We start from the raw sequence: 23,294 nt of genomic DNA on the forward strand, positions 1-23,294 counted from the left end.
GCGTAACAAATTCTGGATTTTTGGCTTTTAGTTAGCAGTTAGCATTAGCAGCACATGCTGCGCACTGTGACTCACAGACATGGTCCCAGGTCAGCCCTGACTTTGTGTTACACTAATCCTAAAGTAGTAATGGTATTTCTAACCACTGATATACCACAACTTTATCCTTTCAACAGCTTCTGAAAGTTAGGGGACCTAGTGTTGCAGCCCCTGGCCAGTGTTGCCAACTCCTCGGTTAGGAAAATCGCTATTGGCTTTCCTAAAAGTCTCTAGAAGTTGCTAAAAGACACCATCGCCTAATTTTTCCACGTTGTAGGTGAGAAAAAAAAAGAAGAGACATAAAGTGAGTAAAAAATGCCCTAAATGCATTTAGAAGTGACTTAGAACTACAAATTAAAAAATTTTTTTAGTGATTATTGGTTTTTTATTTGGGTTTTTTTTTATGTCACAATTCCATCCCTACTCCTTCATCTGTGTTGGACCGGCAAAAGTGACCCGAAATAGGCACTCTGGTGGAGTTACTTTGTGTGTGTGTGTGTTTTTAAACCTTGTGATCCACAAAACAACATAAGAGTAAAGGAAGAATTGACTGTGTTACAGTCAGTGTGGGAGCAGCGGCTTCGCTCATGCGCGGTTCATTTGCAGTTTGGACGCACAGGTGGGAACTAGTGATGGGATTTCCGGCTCTTTTTAGAGAACCGGCTTTTTCGGCTCGGCTCACTAAAAAGAGCCGGCTCTTTTGGCTCCCAACCGGCTCTTCAGGTTGTTTTGTTGCTTTAAATAATTTATTATTAACAATAATATAAAATTATGCACAAAAGGAATTACTAATGGTAAACAAAAAAGTGGTTTTATTTATATATGTTTATATATAAATATATGTGGTGGCCCCTAGAGACAAAACACGTACAAACTCCAAAACACATTTTTAGCGTTAACTGAACTTCCAAAACAGAGCTACCTAGATCAGTTAAATTACACAATTGAAAGCATATGTGTATTGTTTGTGTATTTATACACAAGCACTCATTCAGATAATTTAAAACAAATGTTCATTTACCTGTTACTACCACACACCAAATCTGGTCGTTGGTACTTCCTGGCTTGTGTAGCCTCTAGGTAACAAAAGTTCAACACTGCGCACGAGCATCCTGGAGCACTTCTGTTGTCTTTTGTACGTGTTTTTAGTTTTTACGTGCTTCTGAGTTTTTCTGTGTTTTGGAGTTTGTACGTGCTATGGAGTTTTTACGTTTTTTCGAGTTTTTCCGTGTTTTGGAGTTTGTACATGCTTTGTCTCTAGGGGCCACCGTAAATATACTTTTATTTATTCACTCCACATAAAATGTAATAAATAAATCATATAATACAAAAACCAACATTTCAACTTTTAACTATTTAAATTTTCAGCTTTTTCCTTTTACAAATTTAAAGTGAAACAACACAATATAATTAAATATAAATTAAAATATGAAAACAAAAAGAACATTCACCTTCTCTGTCATATGGGCCCGCATGAATAAACTTTCTGAATCCTTTATCATCTGCAACTGAAAATAGTTGTGGATGATTAGTATTAGTGATGTGCGGATTGATCCTGAAATATCGATTCCTCCGATACCAGTCATTTATGTTGTAGAATCGATTCTCACATTAAAATATCGATATTTTTTAGTAATTTAGGGTTAATTTGTAGTTTATCATTAACAGCAACGTAGTGGAAAGAAACTATAACATTCGGATTGTCTACATTCAAAGGATCTACTTGCTCTTCCGCCTTTCATAGTCATGTGCGAAATACGGCTGTATAAATGTCTCGCAGCCCCTTGGCGCGCGCACTCACAACAATGGCTGAGCCTAATTGTGCGGACGTATTTTACCTCCACAAACAGCTGAGACGTGGTTTGGATACATGTGGCAAAAAAGTGCTCCACGAGTGAGGTGTTGTGGCTATACTTTCCCAACCTTGAGACCTCAGAATTAGGGAGACAATCAAAAGGGCACATTTTACAGTGTTTATTTATCGGATAAAATACGTTAAATGTCACCATCACCGAAACAGCGGGGGTGTCCAAATTCAGAGGCTGCTTCCACCTGAGGACCCGGCCTTCGCGGTCTAAAGAAAGCCAGGTAGTACGTCACGAGTTCCCTTGGTGGAGTGAAACTCTGCCGTCTGTTCCTTGCTATCTAAAATATAACCGGGCGCTGACGTAAACTCTCGACCGTCTCACACTTTCTTTAATTAGTTTTCTGTTTGATGTTTATTCAGCTGTGTGAAAACCCCGGAGGAACCCACCCGAGGGATTAATAAAGTTTAATTTAATCTAATCTAATAACTTTAATCTCAGCCAAACAGATTTACTCACGAACAAATAAAACACTGAAAAAGCCAAACAATAACATTTTTAAGTTATCAAAGTGACTTATATATCATGTTTAACCCGAGTAGTGAAAGACCGCGGGGGTTTGAAGACGATGTGTCGGCTCAGATATTTGAAGTTTACACAGCTACATTCTCACCTGAAAATATGTCAAAAGTTGTTTTTTTCTTTTTGCGACCCAGAAAGAGAAATAAGAGTAATATTAAAACTAAGTAGCTGCCGCCATTGTTGGAAACTGGAATTGGCTCGGCGGCGCTATGAATTCTGCAATATGGTTTTTCAATTTTGTTGTCCAGGTGGAAATTCGGGAGAATGGTGGCTCCGGGATTCTCCCGGAAAAATCGAGAGGGTTGGCATGTATGGTTGTGGCAACATCACTAACCTTGTCAAACACCTCAGAGTAAATCATATCACAGAATATGACGAGTGTATGTTGAGACGAACTGAAGAGGAGGACAGGACAGGTGCTGCTAGGGCGAGACAGACGTCTCTCATGGAGTCCTTTAGTGCTGCAGGCAGGCAAGGTGTTCAAATAGCGCACAACTTCAGTTTTTTTATTTCTATATGATGAGCTCTGCATTATTAAGTGATAAGAACAAGTAATCTGATGTCCTGTAATCATTATGACGCTATAATTTGAGATACAATAAATAAAATACGCTGTTTCCGGGCCGGCTAATAATAACGGTGACATTTAACCAGGGCTGTGCAGAGAGGTTTAAAGGGGCAGGTGCTCAAAGTTAAAAAGGGGCACATTGAACCAGGCTGAATAACAACAACACACATTCATCAAGAATCTAATATGGGCAACAAGGCAAAGCAAACGTAGCCGATGCTTTACCTGATGGGTACAATGTTGCTGTTGAGGGTGCTGTGGATAGTGCTGGAGGGCAGGGCTGTGTTGATCTGAGACTGTAAACATTAAAAAGTCCATAGGAGAGATGGTAGCTGTGTCATGAGATAATAACAAAATGCAAAGATTGGTGACAGCGCTTGGAACCATAAGGCAACAAAAAACTGTGAGAAATAATTTAGGCTCTTCCTGTGAATCACTCTTTGCTTCTCTTCTTCCTTCCTTCCATCATTTCATATATCACTCTCCACTTGCTGTCTATCTGAGAACAAGGCACAACTTGCTATTGCAATAAACTATAATCTAATTATCCACACCTAACAACTCCTGCACTTAATCTAAAATAAAATGATGACAGAAAAATGTTATAGCACTGCCTTTAGTAGCCTCACACAGCTCTACTGTTTCCTCCTCATGTCCTTACCAGGCATGTCTGGACAATGTTATATCATGAGTAATATTTTTTTTAAAAATCCATCTAAATAAAACACACACATGCACACACAGTGACATTTTAGACCTTCTTCAGAATACTGTATATACTATGGGCATCATGGTGCTGATCCAGAATCCTTACATTATTATTTATTACTAGAGCTACAATAATAAAGCAATGAGGAGGGGGAAGTAATAAATATGAAATAATGTATTTATGATGAGGGCAGCACGGTGGCACGGTGGTTAGCACTGTTGCCGCACAGCAAGAAGGTCCTGAGTTCAATTCCAACATCAGGCCGGGGTCTTTCTGTGTGGAGTTTGCATGTTCTCCCCGTGTTTGCGTGGGTTCTCTCCGGGTACTCCGGCTTCCTCCCACCGTCCAAAGACATGCAGCTTGAGGGGATAGGTTAATTGGATAATCCAAATTGCCACTAGGTGTGAATGTGCGAATGAATGTGAGTGCGAATGGTTGTTTGTCCCTGTGTGTCGGCCCTGCGACAGACTGGCGACCTGTCCAGGGTGTACAACGCCTCTCGCCCTATGACAGCTGGGATAGGCTCCAGCGCCCCCCGCGACCCTGAAAAGGATAAGCGGAAGCGAAAGGATGGATGGATGGTATTTATGATGATTCCATTTGTTTCACTATCCACTCTGTGCAGGGGCAAAGCTTATTACATTTTTAAACTGTAGAGATACAATCATTTTACTGCTGTAAAATCCAAATTTTGTCTTATTTAAAATATAAATCTAATATAATCTGCTTCTTAATGCATGTTCTTTAAAATACAGCGTGTGTTTTAATATATTGTAATAATGCATAATTATGTGGACATGCATATTAGATCGTTTTTTAGTGAAATATAATCCCTCCAGAAAGGCAGGAAATGCCCAGAAACTTACTTTAAAACTAAACATGTTCCCTAAAACGGTGACAGAGCTACAGACCCATGACAGCCTTACACAGGTAGCCAGCAGCTATGACCAGCACTACTTGTGCAGTTAATAAAAGGACAGGTAATGTTTGTCGCGCTGTTGCACGCACAGCACGCTCGTTTGTTTCAGTTCGTCAGTTGCAACAAGACAGCTTACCAACGTGTACGTAATAAGCTGATACTCCTGGGTGCTACACACTACAGTGTACGCTGTACACCTACTTACTGGTTGTGTCGCATCAGTCTGTGTCTCTGAGTTAACTTGTGTTTCTCCTACAGCTCCGGACCGCTAAAAATACGCGTGCTCTTTGTGAGTAAGTAACTTGTCTTCACTATGTTCCTATATACAGTGTGGTGCAAAAGTTTGGGCAACCTTATTAATAGTCATTATTTTCCTTTATGAATCGCTGTTACAGTAAAAAAATGTCACTTGCATATATCATATAGGAGACACACGCATTGATATACACTAAATATTTATTTCATGTCTCTTTTTTTGTGTTGCCAATTTATGCACCTGCTTGATTTAGTTTAAACAGTTATTGCACACTTTCTGTAAATCCAGTGAACTTCATTTCACTTCTCAAATATCACTGTGTGTGTCTCCTATATGATATATTTAACTGACAATTTTTATTGTGACAACCAATGATTTGTACAGGAAAATAATTACTTTTCACAATGTTGCCCAAACTTTTGCATCACACTGTATTAGTATGTTTTGTCATTAGTATAATATGAAATAAATTCTACTTGTGTCAAGTCAGGTGCCAATATTTGCTGTGTAGTAGAACTGAGACATTTGTCATTATAAATGTTTATTTGAAAAAATATATAAATTCAGTAACAAAAACATTCAACATAAATATATGAAATTTAACTATTTACAGAGAGACAGGAATAAAAAGGACCCAGCTTGGAGTGGAAGAGCCTCAGGGAGAAGGAGGAGAAAAATGAGAACATTGTTTCTGCCCTGGAGAGCTGCTGCCTCATCAGAAAACTACTGATCATTAGGGTCCAATGTTTCCAAATTTAACACACCTATGCTGTTTTCAAAAGCTAATTTATAAATTTGAAATTTCACGAATTCTCGTGTCTGAGGCGGCATGCTCTCCAGAGCAGGAACAAGGCTGAGGAGAAAATGCTCTGTTGGAGACGGGCGTGGCCTCTTTAGGGACTCAGGATGGCCAGCTCCACCGCCGATGGACCGTCCTGGGACCCGTCTCTCGCCCGCCTTCGAGCTGTCCTCCTCTGTGGGCCTGTAAAACACAGCACAAAACAACACAAAGAAATGAGGAGGCTGCTACTAGATTTTCATTTTCAAAATTGAAAAAAACCAGGATATAAACAGATTGGTTGTAGATATTTAGTAAAGGTGATCACAAGGAAATCCAAGCAAGTAAAAAGCTGTCAGTGCTTGATGTTCATACCTGCGGGTGCAGCAGCAGGAGTGGAGGGACCAGGGACTGGGGAGCCAGGAGAAGCAACAGGGGAGGACTCTGCATGATTACTTGACTCTATCAAGACAATATTAAATGTTAACAGGTTGAAGACAATAGTCATTGAGAATATTATATTATTATATACAGTGGTCTCCCATTTATTGCAGCACATGAACAGTAGTCACAGTTCTTACAAGTTGATTCTCAAAGTGCAAACCTTTGTCGATTTTTGCTCTGCCACCTGTAGCTCAGGTGGCAGAGCAGGTCAGCCACTAATCAGAAGGTCGGTGGTTCGATCCCAGGCTGCATCCTGGCTGCATGCCAAATATCCTTGGGCAAGATACTAACCCCATGTTTGCCTACTGGTGGTGGTCAGAGGGCCCGGTGGCGCCTGTGTCCGGCAGCCTCGCCTCTGTCAGTGCGCCCCAGGGCAGCTGTGGCTACAATGTAGCTTGCTATCGCCAGTGTGTGAATGTGTGTGTGAATGGGTGAATGACTGAATGTAGTGTGAAGCGCTTTGGGGTCCTATGGACTAGAAAAGCGCTATACAAATGCAGGCCATTTACCATTTAAAACGTAAAAGTATTATGCCGCGCTTTTTCTCCGTCTGCGGCGCCACTTTCGTGCGCCTTTTTCGCTCCCGGTGCAGGTGTCTATTTCCGAATGAGGGTCATAGTTATGGGTGTTTTTGTGCTGTTTTTTCTATTGGACGTGATGGTTATCAAAACCAAACATGATAAGTTTGACAAGCGCAGGAGACACGACACGGAGGAGATTTGTCATTTGGGCTGCAGAATGCAATGCGCATTGTTGAAAGCTGTACGGTGCAATAAAAAAAATCAGCGAAAAGGCGAGGCAGTGACGGATGAACAGCGGGACTACTTTATACTGTTTATTAATAAACAAAATATATTCCTGTATGACAACACGCATAAATTAACTGCCTACATTAATTCATTGTAAACATACCTTCTGACTGACACTCCCCTGCTGCCTCTTCGGGCTGTCCCTGGTCCTCGGGGGAGAAGTTCCCCACGGTCTGCACCATATTTCCGCTAGTCTCCCGCGGGGTGAGGAAGGAGTCCAGAAACCCCATGACCGCGAAGAACTTCCATCTCCTCTCCGATCCTGCTGCAGACCCACTCCTCTTCTCCTTCTCTGTCCTCTTCTCCTTATTATAGGTGTCCCTGAGGCTCTTCCACTTTCTCCTGCAGATGTCCTCTGAATAAACGCATTATCTTGTTAGCGGAAAGGTATTTGTACATCAGTGGGAAAATAGCGGGACAGTAGGCGGGCTTGCTAGCTTTTGCGCGGCTTCATCGGGTCAGTCTGAAAATTAAAAAGAAGAATTTATGAACTTACCAGGTTGTCCGATCTCCTCACTTATGTGTCTCCAAGCTAGGTCCTTTTTATTCCTGTCTCGGTAGCAGTAGCAGCTAGCATCATACAGCTCGGGGTGATTAGCCACAGCACTGATTAGCTTTTCCTCCATACTGAATGAAGAATGGAGGGCTTTGGCTGGATCTGCCCCTTTGACCAAGGTCAGAGCCACGTCACCAGGCTCCTGATTGGTTGTCGCGGCGCGATTTGACGCTGGAGTTCAGTTCTTTCAACTGAGCGGTAGACACGAAATGCGCATATGCACAAAATGCAACACAAAAACTCACGCGCCTGGCTTTTTTCGCAAGTCAAACACGCCACACGCGCTACACTGACGCGCATTTCAGGCGTTTTCGCGACGCTTCTGCTTCCGAATTTTTGCGGGACCGCAATCGTGTGTCATCGCGCTTTTCCATTGACTTTACATGTAAACCTGACGCTCGCGTCCATCGTGTTCGGTGTGAACACACCGTTAAGCACAAGACTCGCGTGCGGAGTGAAGCGGAAAAAAAGTGCGAGAGAGAGGGTGAGAGAAAGAAAAAAAAAAAACCACGGCTCGCGTCGTTCACGTCAAAGACCCGGCTCTAAGAGCCATTTCGTTCACAACCGACACATCACTAGTGGGAACATTTCCTGTCCTGATAGCAGTGAGCGCTTTGGTGTGGGCGAGGTGCCCACGGCAGCACTGCTGCTTGGTGAGAAGAGCGATACGCCCTTTCACATCAAAACGTTGTCATAAATAAGTCTCCAATAACACCAGAAAAAGTCACCAGATTTGTCGCTAGTTGCTTTTTAGAAAAAAAGTCACTAAAGGGCTCTGAAAACTCACTAAATAAGTAGGCAACACTGCCCCTGGTGTGTGCGCTCACAACAATCCCATATGGAAAAGAAATAGTAAAAACTTATATGATTTACTCATCAAAGTGGCCACTTTCTTATTACTTTCATATATTGTTTTAGTAAGTATCCAAAACATACAAGTTTCATTTATATAATTTTTCAAGGGATCTTATATCTGTTTTCACTCTTGTATGTAGACCGATACAAACTTTATAAGATTTATAAATATCTTTTCCATATGGGATGGCTGAGCCTAAACGGAGTCATGTGAGGATGCATTTTACCTCCACAAACAGCCAAGACGCGATTTGCATGTTTACATGTGGCAAGACAGTGAGGTGCTGTGGCAACATCACTACCCTCGTCAAACACCTCAGAGTAAATCATATCACAGAATATGACGAGCTTATGTTGAGGCGAACTGAAGCGGAGGAGAGGACAGGTGCTGCCAGGGTGAGACACACGTCTGTCGCAGAGTCCTTCAGTGCTGCAGGCAACGTGTTCAAATAGTGCACAACTTCAGGTTTTTTATTTCTATGTGATAATTCTGCATCATTAAGCTATAAGAACAAATAGTCTGATGTCCTGTAATCATTATGAAGCTATTATTATATTGTTTGTTTGCATCCATGTTTGTACACGTTGTTTTCTGGACATGTCTTATGTGTCACTGAGTTACTGAGTGTGTTTCCATATTTGTAAACATTGTTAGGCATGTCAGTTTTGCCTTACCCTTGTGTATTTGCTGGCTTTTCCTTCTGGCTTTTCTAATGTTTCTGCCAATTGTTCACAGTTGAAAAACTAGTAGTTTTGAGAAAACTTTTTTCTGCTGGCCATTTTGCTTTTCTAAAATGTCTGCTTAAGTTATTACTTTTCTGCTAAATCATAGTATTTCTGCTACTATATTACATTTCTACTAAGTTCTACTAAGAGTTTCTATTTCTAAATTATACTACTGTTCTACTGTTACACCATTTCTTCCAAGTTTTCATGTTTGTGCTAAATATGAACATTTCTGCTGAATTACAATACTTCTGCTATGTTGTTATGTTTCAAATTCAAATTTTATTTGTCACACACACACACAACACAGTATGACATGGGGGTGAAATGCTTGTAGCTGTACAATGCCCGACCATTAAATAACACAAAAACGTTTTACAGTATTTACAATTTACAGGTTACTACAAAATTTACAAATTAACTTAGAAATTTACAGTAAAAAAATGTGCAAATAGCAGAAAGAGATTATAAGGATTATAAATTATAGGAAATGTGTGGTGGTGCATGTGGTGATGTGATGTGTGGGAGAGTCCGGTCCTACACCTGGTTCAGGGTCCGAATAGCCTGGGGGAAGAAGCTCCTCCTCATTCTCTCTGTTTTGGCCTTAAGGGAGCGGAAGCGCTTCCCAGACCTCAGCAGTGAGAAGAGAGTTTCTGCTAAGTTATTACCTTTTTTCTAAGTTGTTATGCTTCTGTAAAATTATTAAAAGTTCAACTACTTTTCAAATAATGACTTCAGCTTCTTCAGCTGTTTTCAGCAGACAGCTTCAGCTTTAAAGCATCCACACAGCATTTTTGCAGGAAATGCAAATTTTTCTAGTTATAATTATGATATTTAATAAACACACACTGTATTTTAAAGAACATACATTAAGAAACCAATTGTATTAAATTTTTATTTCAAATATATTTCATTATATTTTCTGTCATCATTTTATTATAGATTAAGTGCAAGAGTTGTTAAGTGTGGATACGCAGCCCTGCCCTCCTGCACTATCAGCAGTGGGAGCAGCAGAAACCCCTCAACAGCAACATTTTACCCCATCAGGTAAAACATAAGCTATGTTTGCTTTGCCTTATTGCCACCTCACAACAGTGATATAGTATGATGCAATCCCATATTAGATTCTTGATGAATGTGTGTTGTTGTTATTCAGCCTGGTTCAATGTGCCCCTTTTTAACTTGAGCACCCGCCCCTTTAAACATCTCTGCATGGCCCTGACCAGGAGGGGAGAGAGACACACAAACAACGAGCGCTCCCGTCCATTATTCTTGCTAATGTGACAAGCTGCAAGCCTGCATCAACCACTTCCGTGAGTACAGAACTTTCTGGCTTTTATGGAATCGTGGTTAAACAACAGCGACGACAACAGCACGCTACACACTTTTCACCACGCCTTCATCGACAGAGACCGTGAATGCACTGGGAAGCAACATGGCGGCAGCTGGTGCCCTACAATCACCGTGAGGGCTGTTTCCCTGTGTCCCTACTACCTCCTCAGAGAATTCCCACAGCTTTTCATCATCTTGGCCCTGACAACATCAGCAATCGTTTGATCTATAGTGTTACGTGTTTGTAGACTTTCTGCCCAGTTTGACCCATTTAGCAGACGTCAGCCTGTTTAAGGCTCTGATGTCTATTCTGTGTGACTTACAGCAGTTATGACATGGTCTGATTTTCTCACCCAATAAAGGAATATTTCATATATCAGTCTACTCTTCATTCTATCAGACACAGTTATCACAGCTCGTACATTTGCTTTATACACATGTATGTAAGCATTGAGCCAAATGTAATAATGCCAACGTATTAAACGAACAATATTTGTCTCTTATATATAACACATCTGTATACACACTGTCACAGATACTCGTCTTTGAGTGAAGATTTAAGGTGATAGGACATATAAACAACTGTTCAAGCTCACTGCTGTAATATATCATAATAATCTGACTATAACTTTAATATTGGCCATATTATATTTACATTACCACAGTGAGATGACTTTAGTCTCATGACCAACATCAGCTAATTGTTATTTACTAGCTAATCTTAAATGACTGTTCAGCACAGGAATGAAGCCCAACAATCATGTTTTACGGTCCTTTGGTCTCAAATGAACAAAACATGTTCTCCTTCGTTTCTGTCACACAAAGCTGTATGACACGTTTCTCGCGGTTAGTATCATGGTTGCTAGGCAACCTGAGCAGCGCGACGAAGGCAAGACCGTCCTATTTCACAAGCCTCTCACTTCCGCACTTCTCATACTTATAGTACGCACCGTGCGTAGTGCGCGTACTTCAAGCGTGCAGACCCTGAATTGGGACACAGCCTAGTGGTGCCGAGCTGGCGCACCGAGTAGTTCCTGTTACCTGCTGTGTGTCTGTTTTTACAGGTAAGCTGGGTTCCAAATAATACATATGTGATAGACAGCAGTAGCAATCGAAAAGCTAGAGAGCCAGTTCACGAGTTTAAGGGTTGATAGCGACGAACCACCACCAGCTGTTGCTAAAAGCACCTTTGTTAGCTAGCAAAGTATTTACAAATAATTCTCCCGTTCATTGATCTGAGCATGCGCAGAATGACCCACAGCGCTCCTTTGATCTTCTCGAACGATCATCGTGACGTCACGGCGACGTCACAATGATCCTTTGAGAAGATCAAAGGATCATTGTTTTGTCACAGCGACATCGCATTCTCTGCCACGCCCACCGAGTCTATAAATAGGAGCTCGTTCAACAGTTTACAGCAGAAAGAGACAGTTGTTTGAGACACAGCTACCCTTTGACACCCTTGAGCTTTAACCCTTTACAAAAATGTCACAGGGAGATCGGTCAAACATACTGGAGCGTATGAGAGAGCACCTCCGGCATCAAAACGCACGACTCATTGAACAAAACACACGACTCATCGAAGAACACGCACGACTCACCGAAGAACTCGCACGAGTGACTGAAATGTGCACAGAATTCAGTCACGATGTCACACAACTCGGTCAAGAAAACGCACAACTCAAGCTAGAAAACGCACAACTCAGTCAAAACTACATAGAACTCAGTCAAGAATACACACAACAGAGGCAAGAGATGGCAGAACTCAGACAAACTGTGGAAAATCTTCAGCGCCCAGCGGTACGGGAACAAGAGACAACAGAAAGAGAATCGCCTGGTTCGTGGGGTGTAAACCTACTTAAAGTAGGTTTAACTGTTGCCGGATGTGTCATTGCGTTTCCTGCAGCTTTCTGGGTCGCCTCTAAGATTTTCAGCTGAAGCGAATGTCCCGCTCTGTGGGGTCTGCCTCGAGGCCGGCGTCCATCTGGGTCGATCCTTAATAGTCGTTTTTGCTGAGTTCTCATTGCTTCGAATCACGTGTCCATACCACCTCAGGCGGGATTCGAGCATCTTTTGAACTCGAGCCACAGTCCACCGACCTGTCATAAATACGCTGTGCTCTCCTTTATGTTTGATTTAATTTTGCCCCTCACCCCCCAACCAGTCATGGCAGAAGACCGCCCCTCCCTGAGCCTGGTTCTGCCAGAGGTTTCTTCCTGTTAAAAGGGAGTTTTTCCTCTCCACCGTTGCCAGAGTGCTTGCTCATAGGGGATCATTTGATTGTTGGGGCTGAATTTTTGGATTTCATTTAATTGGCTTAAACTGAAAAATCTAAAAATTCATGTGAGGGCTTCACATAGTGGAGAGCACTACATTTGCTAACTGCTCTTTGTTTATTTGTAGATTTTGTAGTTCTTCCTACTACAAAAACTACAAATGAAAACAAGGCAGTTAGCAGCAAATGAAAATAAATAAAACACTTAAAAAAATCTGCTACTGCTCTGTGTGTTTACTTCAGTGAACACTTGTATGTTTTTGTGTTAGAAGATTATAGATTGTCCAAAATGTCCTACAGCCTGCCAGAGTACGAAATGAGGATAAAACAGGAAGTTTGACAGCAGTGAGTTCCTGCAGCGACCTCTCGTTTCTCTCCTCAGTGCTGCATGTTCGTGAACGTGAGCCTGGACGCGAAGGACGCGGTGAAAACTCTGAGCGCTGCAGTTCGGCTCCACCATACGGCAGGTGTCGCTCAGCAAAGCGATGCAGAAAAACAACAGAAACACCAAATAGGACAGATGTTTCAGGCACGAGACGTCCCTGGGCTTTCTGAGGGGACAACAACAACAATAATAATAACAATGTGCAGTAAAACATACACTCATTCTTTTCATTTATTAAGTTCCTGTGTTGTGTTGTTTGTGTTGTGCGTAGTGCCGACGCGGGACAGTTTGCAATTGTGTAGTGCTGTTGTTCTAAGTGTGACTGTGCAATGACAATAAAGAGTCTCTCGTCTCATCTTGACGATGAGCTCGTCCACCACAGCACTGAATCCAGCTCAGTTACAAGTTACAAAAGAAAATCATTTTTACTCGAGTACTAAAATTCATATTCAAGAAAACGCATGTTTCAGCTTCATTGCACGAGGCAGAGCAATTACGTTTCAGCGGACATCATGGCGTCCGCGTGTCCAGCTGTGGAGAGGACTCTTCTTTTGCCTTTCTTATCTTTACTAAGTAGAGACGTACAGGAAATAGTTGAGAGGGAAAGGGCCGGACTCAAACCCGTGCCGCTGCGTTCCAGCCATGTGGGATGTGGTCACCATGAGCTGAGCTCAGCCGACGTCAGAGACGCCTTTGAGTCAAACGTATGACACGTGTCCGTCTGTGGTCCTAGCTGCTGCCTCCTCGCTCCTTCAGCAGCTGCTTGAGGACACTGGACTGTTTCAGCGCTCTCAGGTTAGAGATGTCCTCCGCGATGACCGGGATCTCCTCGCCGCGATGCTCCTCGTCACCGTCGCCTTCCTCGCTGTCAGAGAGCGTGCACAGGAGAGCGTCGTTCTCGTACGTGGGGAAGTAATACCTGCGGAGCGAGACGACGTTTAGTGCTCAGGCTCAAATTAGTCCCAAAAAGGACGCCATTTTCCTCAGCTGATAAAAATACTCCAAATGAAGTGTAAACATCTGTGGCGTTGACCACGTTCATCAGCAGCTGTACGCCAGCTTTAAAGCCCGCGCTCTCATTGGTTAATTCTGCAGGCGCTTCCTTAAACCTACTGCGGCTGGTCCCAGGCGGACATCTCTGGCAGTTTCATCACGTGACCTTCAGCCGCGATGTGACGCAGGGCGTCCGCCCGGCAGTCGAACATCCGTGTGCAGCCGTAGCAGCGGCTCTGATGGATCTGCCGCCGGATGAAGTTCACCAGTTTGACCTGCTGGTAGAACTTGAGGTCTGAGGGAGGACAGAACATTAGAAACACTCAGAAGGAAGAAATAGAAGCAAACTGCGCTCGAATTACCACGGCGATTTCACCCACTGAGCTCGGTCTTAAGGAGGTGGAGGTCGAAGCCGTGAGCCTCCTGCAAACACAAAACAGAAAGATGTCAGGGTCACGCACGCGACGCCCGTTACAGACTTCATAAATAACAAAACCAGAAAGCAGAGAGAAACTTTTCTGCCTCTCAGGTAAACTCGTCACTCGTGAGCACAAACTTAGAGTCACGTTTGGGAAACTGGTTCTGACTTTAAACCAGAACGTTTAATCAACGACAAAATCGGACTGCAGTCGACGTCCAATCCTAGATTTATTTATTGTTCACGAGTGTTAAGTCTAATTGTTGAATGTTGTCATCGTGTTTCTTAAATTTGTACGGTCTGAGTTCAACCTATAGGACCAAGACGTTCCTTTGTCTCTGACCTCTCCAGCCACTCTGTGCTGGGGGAGCTTTTATTGCAGATGCATCCTGACAGATCTGTTGTGAGCTTCCTGCTTTTATGACACACACACACACACACACACACACACACACACACACACACACACACCCCCTTGTCTTAGAACCATTGGGGGGTTTTACAGTGGGAGGTGCTTGTGTTGTATTGTGTATTGTAACTGCCATGTCAATAAATAGCTACGGGGGAAGCTGCTCTTTGAAGGACTTCGGGCCTGAGACAGGACAGGGGCGTGGGCTCCAAGAGCTGGTTCTTGACCAAAGACTTCCCTCGTTAGCGAGTGAAAAACCGGTTGAAGATGTTCTGTTATGTCTTGTTTCCTTCATGATGAATAAGTCTCTAAACTAGCGGGGCCTGTGGAAACACAGACCCAACAACGAGGAAACATTTTTATTTGCTCGTTAAAGGTTTGACAATCATGTATTTATTTGGAAACTTTTCAAAATAAAAGGCGCTTCATTTTAAAAGCTCTTCAGCTTCGGTCCGTCTGTGTGTGAGGGCACTTTCTGAGTAAAATCCATGTTTTGTGCGAACGATGGATTCATATGTTTGCAGAGACCTCAGGAAGCAGATCGTTTCCTGTTAGTGTGCACTGTCTCCGTTCTCCCAGAAGCCTTTGCAGAATCGTTTCAGGGATGAAAAGCAGAAAACGATATTTTCCTTCTCTGAAACTTCTACGTTCCCGTACCTTCATATGCGCGTAGATCTGCTCCAACGTCTCCGATTGGTGATCACAGAACAGACACACTGCAGAGACCGGATGAGCCTGCCAGTCCGACCAATCACTGCGGACGATACAGAGATGAAACGAGCAGACTGAAAGCATTCACACAGGATCAGAGGAGGACTAGGAAGTGGACTTGATTGAAACTTTTGCATCCAGGCTGACACAGTAAATAAGAATATTATCAGGACGGACAATCCAAGGTTCAGTATCTTGGTTCAGGCTCAGACATGTCACTGAATGATGTTTATGGAATTATGCGTAAAAAGCAGCTTTTTGGGGGTTGGATCATAAGAGATGACTACAGGAAGCAAAGAAGCTTTTAGTCACATGATTTCAGGAAGCTCTACCTTCTGTCTGCTTTCATCTAACACACCTGAGGTTTCCAGGACTGATGGGAATCCCGCGGCGCATTACCTGTTTCCCGTGAACTCTTCGCTGCAGAACATGCAGAGACGATGGAAGCTGCTGTCGTCTCGCTCCTTCTGCTGCTGCTCCAGGACCTCCTCCTGTGGGAGCACAGAAGAAGAGCTCAGAGGAATTCTTCAGAAAACTACCTCAGAGTGCTCAGATATTTAAAGTGCAGAGGTTACAACGACACAAAGCGTGTCAAATCACTCAAATCTGCAATTTTTCTGATTTTTCCTGATTTTCAGACTTTGCCTCAAAACAAAGTTTAAAAGAAACGAAACTTCCAGCAGCACAAGATTCACTCAGGATGCTCCGAGTGTCACGTCTCCTCACCAGTCGTTTCTGCTGCAGCTTCTCTCGGAGGACTCTGTCTTCTGGAAGGACGTCACACAGCAGGAAGTAGTCCTCCTGCTTCTCTGTCAGGTCAGCGAGGAAGAAGAGTTTTTAATGAGTCATTAATCAGAGCTGGAGGAAGTGTACGTGGTTCACTTTGAAAGGTCAGGTCCTCTGTGGGTTTGAGTGAACTCACCGACTGGGCCCGTGGAGTTGGTTTTGATGACGCTGCAGAAATCTGTGAGCGGCTGCTCGAGGAATCTGCCCTTCCAGTACAGCAAGTACCTGATGGAGGAAACTCGTCAGTAAAAACCGACTCACAGCCAGGTTTACCGGCGCACAGAAACACTTCGTCACGGTTCATAAAAGCAGCACACTAACAGGCGTGGACATGCTGGACTTGTTGTATATATTTATACTTGTAAGGTAAGGGTTTCCCCCCATCACCCCAAATAATTACAGGAAGTCTTTGGTGAAATGATCGAGTTCCAAATGCTAAAAACATCCAAACGTGTTCCCGAGAGTTAAACGAGTGAGCCGGAGCATGTGTGGCTCGTACTTTGGGACGTCTGCGATGAGTTTGACGTCGGCGATGACAAGCTTGTGCTCCATCAGCAGGTGTCTGAGGAGGACGTCTTTCCGCGGCGGTGGGACGGACTCAGAGCAGAACAGGCAGACCAGCGGCTCGGAGCCGGGACATTGAACACCGGGAGAGCTGGAGATGTCAGCCGGCTGATCGGGGAAACACAGCGGCTCCAGAATGCTGTCCTTACCTGAGAAAGCAGAAGAGAGACTACACCTTATATACCACACACACTCTACTCCAGACCAGGTGAGTCAAAACCAAGCGGAAGCGAGAATGTACAGCCTGGCATGAAGAAGCATTTCCCTCTGATCTACAAAAATCTGTCTGTATACAATTATTTTCATCACCCGTGGGGACAAAACTATGATCTAAAAGTAAAAAAATAAATTAATTAATGAATTAAATAACTCATTAATCGAACTCAGACTTTACACGCTGTTAAATCCTGAATAAACTTCACAGCTGTCAGACTCAGTACTGACTGAATATAGAGATTGCTGTATAATCACAGTTAGCAGCCCAGCTATTTCCTAGCCTGCTAGCTTAGCCGGGCGGGTTCCCGCCTGCTTTTCTGATTTTTTTTAGCCTTTTTTCTGCTGATTGTGGATTCCCACAGACTCGGAGAGTCACCGACACCCAAACCTTTGCACGCAGACCACCAGATATCAGCATTAAAGCCGCGGACACGTTTAAAAGGTCACACTTACCGTCTTTACTCGGCTCGCTGGCGGCCATGTCTGGTGTCACGTGGTGCAAATAACACAAATCGAACCAATCGGAGGCCGTAAAATGCCAACGAAGCGCCTTTGCGGACCCCCGGTAAAACACGTATTAGAAAAGGTGCATTCAAGTGGTTCAAGGAAATATAAAAACTTAAGTTTCGATAGCTGAAGGTTAATTAATGTGAATGAAGTTGACTAACATGTAACGTTGGACGTTGTTGCATATATATAGCAAAGAATATAAATCACATGAACACTCAGATCCTCAAGATATAGCTGAGCGTGTTCTCTGAACATGAAAGTTTAGTGTTCATAAATACCCATTTATTAACATTACATTAGCATATGTGTCCTCCCCTCTATTACAAATTTTTAAATGAAACGTTATTTGTGAATGTGTACCATGTGTACAGGTGTAAGGCTCCCTAAAATAAAAGTCTGAAAATAACATTTGAGTTTCTGTACAGGGGGGCACAAGAAGGCTGGATATGGTGCAAATTCTTAAATAAATGACCCAAGTTTTATACGTGAAGTCAGTTTTAAGGTGGAGTGGCTGCTGATGACACACAGCTTGGATTCGGGAATTCACTGGAAGCACGTTGTGGTCAAAGACCACTGGGGGGCACAAACAGCTCAGTGTTCATCCTGCAGTCTGACTCACTCTGTTATTCTCAACAACAAAAAAAAACTATAGATAAAAGCAATGACAGCAATACTGCAGAAATAATAAACCTTTCTCCCTTTAAGCACAGAATGAAAATATGAAAACACACTGTCAGCTGTTTTTTTTAAATATTGCAAATACATACATGATGTGATGTCATGCCATGGTGATAATCTCATATATGACACGTTATTATGACTCTGTAATCACCGAAAAGTGCTCACAGTCAGTCTTTGTGACTGCAGTTTGTTAGTCCAGCATAAAGAACAAAGTATTTCACAAACACTTTTAACCAGTATATAAAAAAATATTTTGAGTTTTAAAAGTTCATGTTCACTGGCGCACACACTACCAGACACTCCTTCTCCATGCTTCATGGTGGGAACCATGCATGTAGAGACCATCGTTCACCTTTGTGGAACCAAAGATCTCAAATTTGGACTCATCACACCAAAGCACAGATGGTCTAATGTCCATTCCCTGTGTTTCTTGGCCCAAACTAATCTCCTCTGCTTGCTATTTGACCATAAAGGCCTGATTCACACAGTCTCCTCTGAACAGCTGATGTAGAGTGTGTCTGTTACTGGAGCTCTATGTGGCATTTATCTGCGCTCTGATCTGAGTAGCTGTTAACTTGTGATTTCTGAGGCTGGTGGATGAATGTATCCTCAGCAGCAGAGGGGACTCTGGCTCTTGCTTTCCTGGGACGGTCCTCGTGTGAGCCAGTTTCTTTGTAGCGCTTTATGGTTTTTGTGAAGTTTTTGCAATTTCCTGGATTGACTGACCTTCAGTTCTTAAAGAAATGACAGACTGTTGTTTCCTTCGCTGATTGGTTCTTGCCATAATATGAATTCTAACAGTTGTCAAATAGAGCTGTCAGCTGTGTACTAGGCCTGCACAATAAATAAAAAATTTATTGTCATCGCAATATCAGCCTGTGCGATGGGCCCATTGCAAAAGACAGCGCAAACCGCGATAATTGGGTACCTTAAAATGTTTACGCACGTGCTTTAAAGAATTTGCCAATCAAAGAAACCCCTTTACACATTTGACCAGTCGAACAGAGCCCTTCACGGCATTAACCAATCAAATGGATTAGAGGCCCGCCTCCTATGTAGGTGGGGAGCGAACAACGCTGCAGCGACGAGTCGGAGTTGTAATGGCTGAGAGCGAGACGCATGACGAGAACGCTACTGACTATGAACTCGTGGCTAAAAAATAGTACCTCGCTTATTTGGAGGTACTTTGGATTTGGTAAAGACGACGTTCTCCAAACACAGGTGCTCTGCAAAACTTGCCGAACACTCGTGGCAACCACCAGAGGAAACACGACTCCACCATCATCTTCAACACGACCACAGAGAACTGTTTGAAGAGTTCCAGAAAGACAGGGCTAGCTAATGTTGCTAATGTTAAGACAAAGAGCCCCGCAGTCCAACGGCCGTCTCTGTATCCGAGTTTTTAAAGTGGAACTCCTTATGAGAAAACGTGGAAGCGCTACAAAGAAATAACAGAGGCCATTACACATTTTTTGACAAAGACATGATGCCTATAAACAGTGTTGGTCAAGTTACTTGAAAAAAGTAATCAGTAACTAATTACTGATTACTTCCCCCAAAAAGTAATCCCGTTACTTTACTGATTACTTATTTTCAAAAGTAATTAATTACTTAGTTACTTTTTAAAAACACGATTTACAACCTGAATAGGTGATAAAGCGATAGATCTTTCAGCCCAATTCTACTTTTTCTGCATAATCCATCATACAAAATGTGATCAAATGGAAAAGTCTCTTTTTAAAACTTTTATAGTTTTATTAATTTTAATCTTTTTAACTTTATGCATCAAGCAAAAATTTAATTATATGCAACATTCTCTGACTGGAAGAAATTTGTTTAATATTTAAACCTATTTTCTGCACATTCCAGCACATAAAATAAAATATTTTTTTTTTTTTGTGTTTACACTCAGTCTTTCAAATAGATGCAAGTAAAACACAGCAGAAAATAAATAAAATCAAAGACTAGCGGTCCTGTTGCTCTATTTTCACCTGTACAGCAGGAGTTGGGTAGGCGGAGGTTTACCCTGGTGCAGGTGTGCCGCAGCGGTCAGTGGAAGGATACGGCAGTTTCTCTGTGAATTTTCCATTACGTCATAGCGCACTCGGAGCTTGCTTGGAAGTTTAGGGGTTTTTTTCGCTGTAAAAAGAAGTTTTCTTCCCACGCACAATGCTAATGGACACTAATGTTTTTGTCACTTTTTATGGAATCAAACTCAAAGTAAGGTCAGTACTTCCACGCTTTAAACGCTGCACGCTCATACTCTCTCCTGCACTCGATATATGATCCATTGTTGATCTGCACACAGCTGTTGTCACAACCGTAGCACTCGCTTACGTCACTGTCATGAGACATTCTCGCAAAAAAATCACGGTTTTAGTAACGCAGCGTTCCTACGGGAAAGTAACGGTAATCTAATTACCGTTTTTGCAATAGTAATCCCTTACTTTACTAGTTACTTGAAAAAAGTAATCGGATTACAATAACGCGTTACAAGTAACGCGTTACTGCCCATCTCTGCCTATAAATACAGTTAGCAGAGGCGGCTTCACCAGTCTGATACATAAAGTGGACCGGAGATACCGCATCCCCTCAGGAAACTACTTTTCCCATGTCGCCATTCCACAAATGTACGAAACATGCCGCAAGACTAGGGTGGGTTTTAATAATCGATTCATCGATTAATATCGATTCTGGCTTGGATAACGTGATATCGATTCATTAAAATCCTGAATTGATTTTTTTAATATAAATGTATTTTGCCTGAAATTCCAGAATCTCAGGTGAAACTTCACAAAATTTTGACAACCACCAAACATTTAAAACAGTGAATGAGAGCAGGAACACAGATTCTGCACAGAGACGTAAACACAAAGCGCCGACGGATCAGGATCAGTGAGATGTGACTTTCTCACCCGACGGCACGGACACGCTCGGGGCTGAAAGCCGACAGCTCGCTGATTCTGATGTTTCGGCGGGTCCGCGCTTTGTGTTCACGCCGTTTTTGCACAGATTCTAAAGCTGTTAGTTTGATCTCTCTCCAAACAATATTGACCGAACCAGCAGCAAAAGAAGATCCAAACGCTTCACATAAACATCGTCATGGATTCACTCTGACTGTTGCTGTTTTGCTTCCACCAGGATAAAATCACACTTCATGCACAGCTCTCTCTCTCTCTCTGTACTTCAAGAACAGTTTCCCGTCTGTCCCCGAAATCTGTTTTCTGCATTATTCGCTTGGTTGTTACGCACAAGTCTACCGTTGTTTACAGGCTGTCGGCCGATGTTTTTTTTACTTACTTCCAAAGAGAAAACCTAATTTCTGCCGTTCAACAGGCTTCTGAACAAATGTAAACTTTTTAAAATTATGCAAAACGCTGTGTCTCTAATAAAACCGCTGTAACTTCAGAGGCAATGTTCATAAGCTGGTTAATGGTTTTCTTTCGTTTTTGATGTACTGCAGAATATTTTTATAAAATCCAGGCCAGGAAAACCACCTTCATGTGTTTCTGTGTTTTATCTTCAGCTACTTTGACACAAAGGCCTCTGCTGTGACGCTCACACCTGTGATAAAGTCTGGAAAGTGTCAGCTTCCTTTTTATAGATACAAAAATATGTAAATGTACTGATCTGAATTATAATCTGACTGAGGCAAAATTTCCCAGATTTAAATCGAATCGAATCAAATTGAATCGAATCGTGTATCGAATCGATTCAGGACCTTGTGAATCGGATTCAAATCCATTCTAGAAATCATGGACGATACCCAGCCCTACACAAGACCGTCACATTTGAACTGAGCCAAGCTGAAAACTACGCTACAGACCTATGATCAAGTCGTACAACGGAGCCATATATGAGTTTCACAGTGCTCTTCCTCACCGAAGACTTTGAACTGAAAACACAGTGTCTAGAGACTGTGTGTTTTCCAAACTCTCACACTAGTGAAAATATAGCCCGTGTATTACGTGAGGTGCTGGCCAGCTGGGACCTTAAAGAAGACCCAAAAATTTTTATGGGGGCAATGTTTCAATGTTAAAGTGCACTTTGTTGTTACACTGCTAATACAGCAGCTTTCTTTAAATAAAACTGTTGCAGTAAAACGTAAATTATGTATTCGGGGTTTTTTGTTTGTTTTGCTATTTATTTTATCGCAAGTCATATCGTTATCGCAATATTGATCGCAGTTATCGCACATCGCAGGGTTTCCTAATATCGTGCAGCCCTACTGCGTGCCACCCTGACTTCTAGTCCCAACCAGATTCAGAAGGCAAGAAATTCCAGGATTCCAGCTTTGGAGTTAACACACCTGTGAAGTGAAACCATGTCAGGTGACTACAGCATGAAGCTCGCTGAGAGAAGGCCGAGGGTTTAATTCCATGTGTTCATCCATAGTTTTGATGCCTCCAGTGAAAATCTGTAAATAGTCATTAAAATAAAGAAGAACCAAATATAAATATTATATATTTGTGATTGTTATTTATGTTTTTGCATATTTCAGTACTTATTTTTGAGAATTTCTTGTTCTATTAATTGTAGTTATTTGTAATGTTTTACTCGTTGTTTGGTAGCATGCTGCAATACTGAGACCTGAGAATGTCACGGTCTGTGTGGCAGACTGTGGGGGAGAAAGGACCTAAATGCTGGACTCTGTGCAGTAAACAGTGCGTTGATTTACAGTGAAGTAAATGTAACACACAACAAATCTCCAGTGCGCTCCCACGACTCCCGTGTCGCGCCTTCTCCCAAGTGTCTGTACTCTGCTCCCGAGTCTCCGCACTCTCCGTGCAAAAACAAAATCCTCTAGCAAACAGAGCCCCTAATCCCAACGGTTTCAAAGTCCGACCGCACGTCCAGCAGCGCTGTCAAAACAGTCCCCAAAAAACTGAAAAAATCAACCACAGTTCTGCCACAGTTTTGGCAGCTGGCCCGATGGACGGTGACGGCAGGAAAACAGCTCGAGCGGCC

General features: G+C 42.6%; 2 protein-coding genes and 2 long non-coding RNA genes across 4 annotated transcripts; 2 read left to right on the forward strand and 2 right to left on the reverse strand.

Annotated features, from left to right (window-relative positions):
• The first annotated feature begins 1,872 nt into the window (after positions 1 to 1,872).
• On the forward strand, positions 1,873 to 10,774 carry LOC147326806 (uncharacterized). Its single transcript, XR_015130511.1, has 3 exons — positions 1,873 to 2,127; positions 9,989 to 10,093; positions 10,273 to 10,774. It is a non-coding gene; the product is annotated as an uncharacterized LOC147326806 (long non-coding RNA).
• LOC147326807 (uncharacterized) lies at positions 5,410 to 8,187 on the reverse strand. Its single transcript, XM_086302691.1, has 4 exons — positions 7,406 to 8,187; positions 7,013 to 7,264; positions 6,032 to 6,118; positions 5,410 to 5,860 (listed from the first exon to the last, which is right to left on the reverse strand). The coding sequence occupies exons 1-4, from the start codon at positions 7,533 to 7,535 to the stop codon at positions 5,772 to 5,774; spliced, it is 558 nt and encodes a 185-aa protein (XP_086158817.1). The 5' UTR covers positions 7,536 to 8,187; the 3' UTR covers positions 5,410 to 5,771.
• An 80-nt stretch (positions 10,775 to 10,854) lies between the features above and the next one.
• LOC147326808 (uncharacterized) lies at positions 10,855 to 13,480 on the forward strand. Its single transcript, XR_015130510.1, has 2 exons — positions 10,855 to 11,442; positions 13,036 to 13,480. It is a non-coding gene; the product is annotated as an uncharacterized LOC147326808 (long non-coding RNA).
• LOC147326809 (zinc finger protein 277-like) lies at positions 13,255 to 17,630 on the reverse strand. The gene is made up of 9 exons (XM_086302160.1): positions 17,589 to 17,630; positions 16,855 to 17,068; positions 16,492 to 16,580; positions 16,296 to 16,378; positions 15,969 to 16,060; positions 15,516 to 15,612; positions 14,412 to 14,454; positions 14,152 to 14,326; positions 13,255 to 13,957 (listed from the first exon to the last, which is right to left on the reverse strand). The coding sequence occupies exons 1-9, from the start codon at positions 17,614 to 17,616 to the stop codon at positions 13,768 to 13,770; spliced, it is 1,011 nt and encodes a 336-aa protein (XP_086158286.1). The 5' UTR covers positions 17,617 to 17,630; the 3' UTR covers positions 13,255 to 13,767.
• Between the last annotated feature and the right edge of the window lie 5,664 nt (positions 17,631 to 23,294).

The sequence above is a fragment of the Aulonocara sp. 'chitande type north' Nkhata Bay genome, linkage group LG7, assembly GCF_057382095.1.
Source record: "Aulonocara sp. 'chitande type north' Nkhata Bay isolate Kocher_YH1m ecotype deep benthic linkage group LG7, A_spYH_male_GT1.1, whole genome shotgun sequence".
NCBI lineage: Eukaryota > Metazoa > Chordata > Actinopteri > Cichliformes > Cichlidae > Aulonocara > Aulonocara sp. 'chitande type north' Nkhata Bay.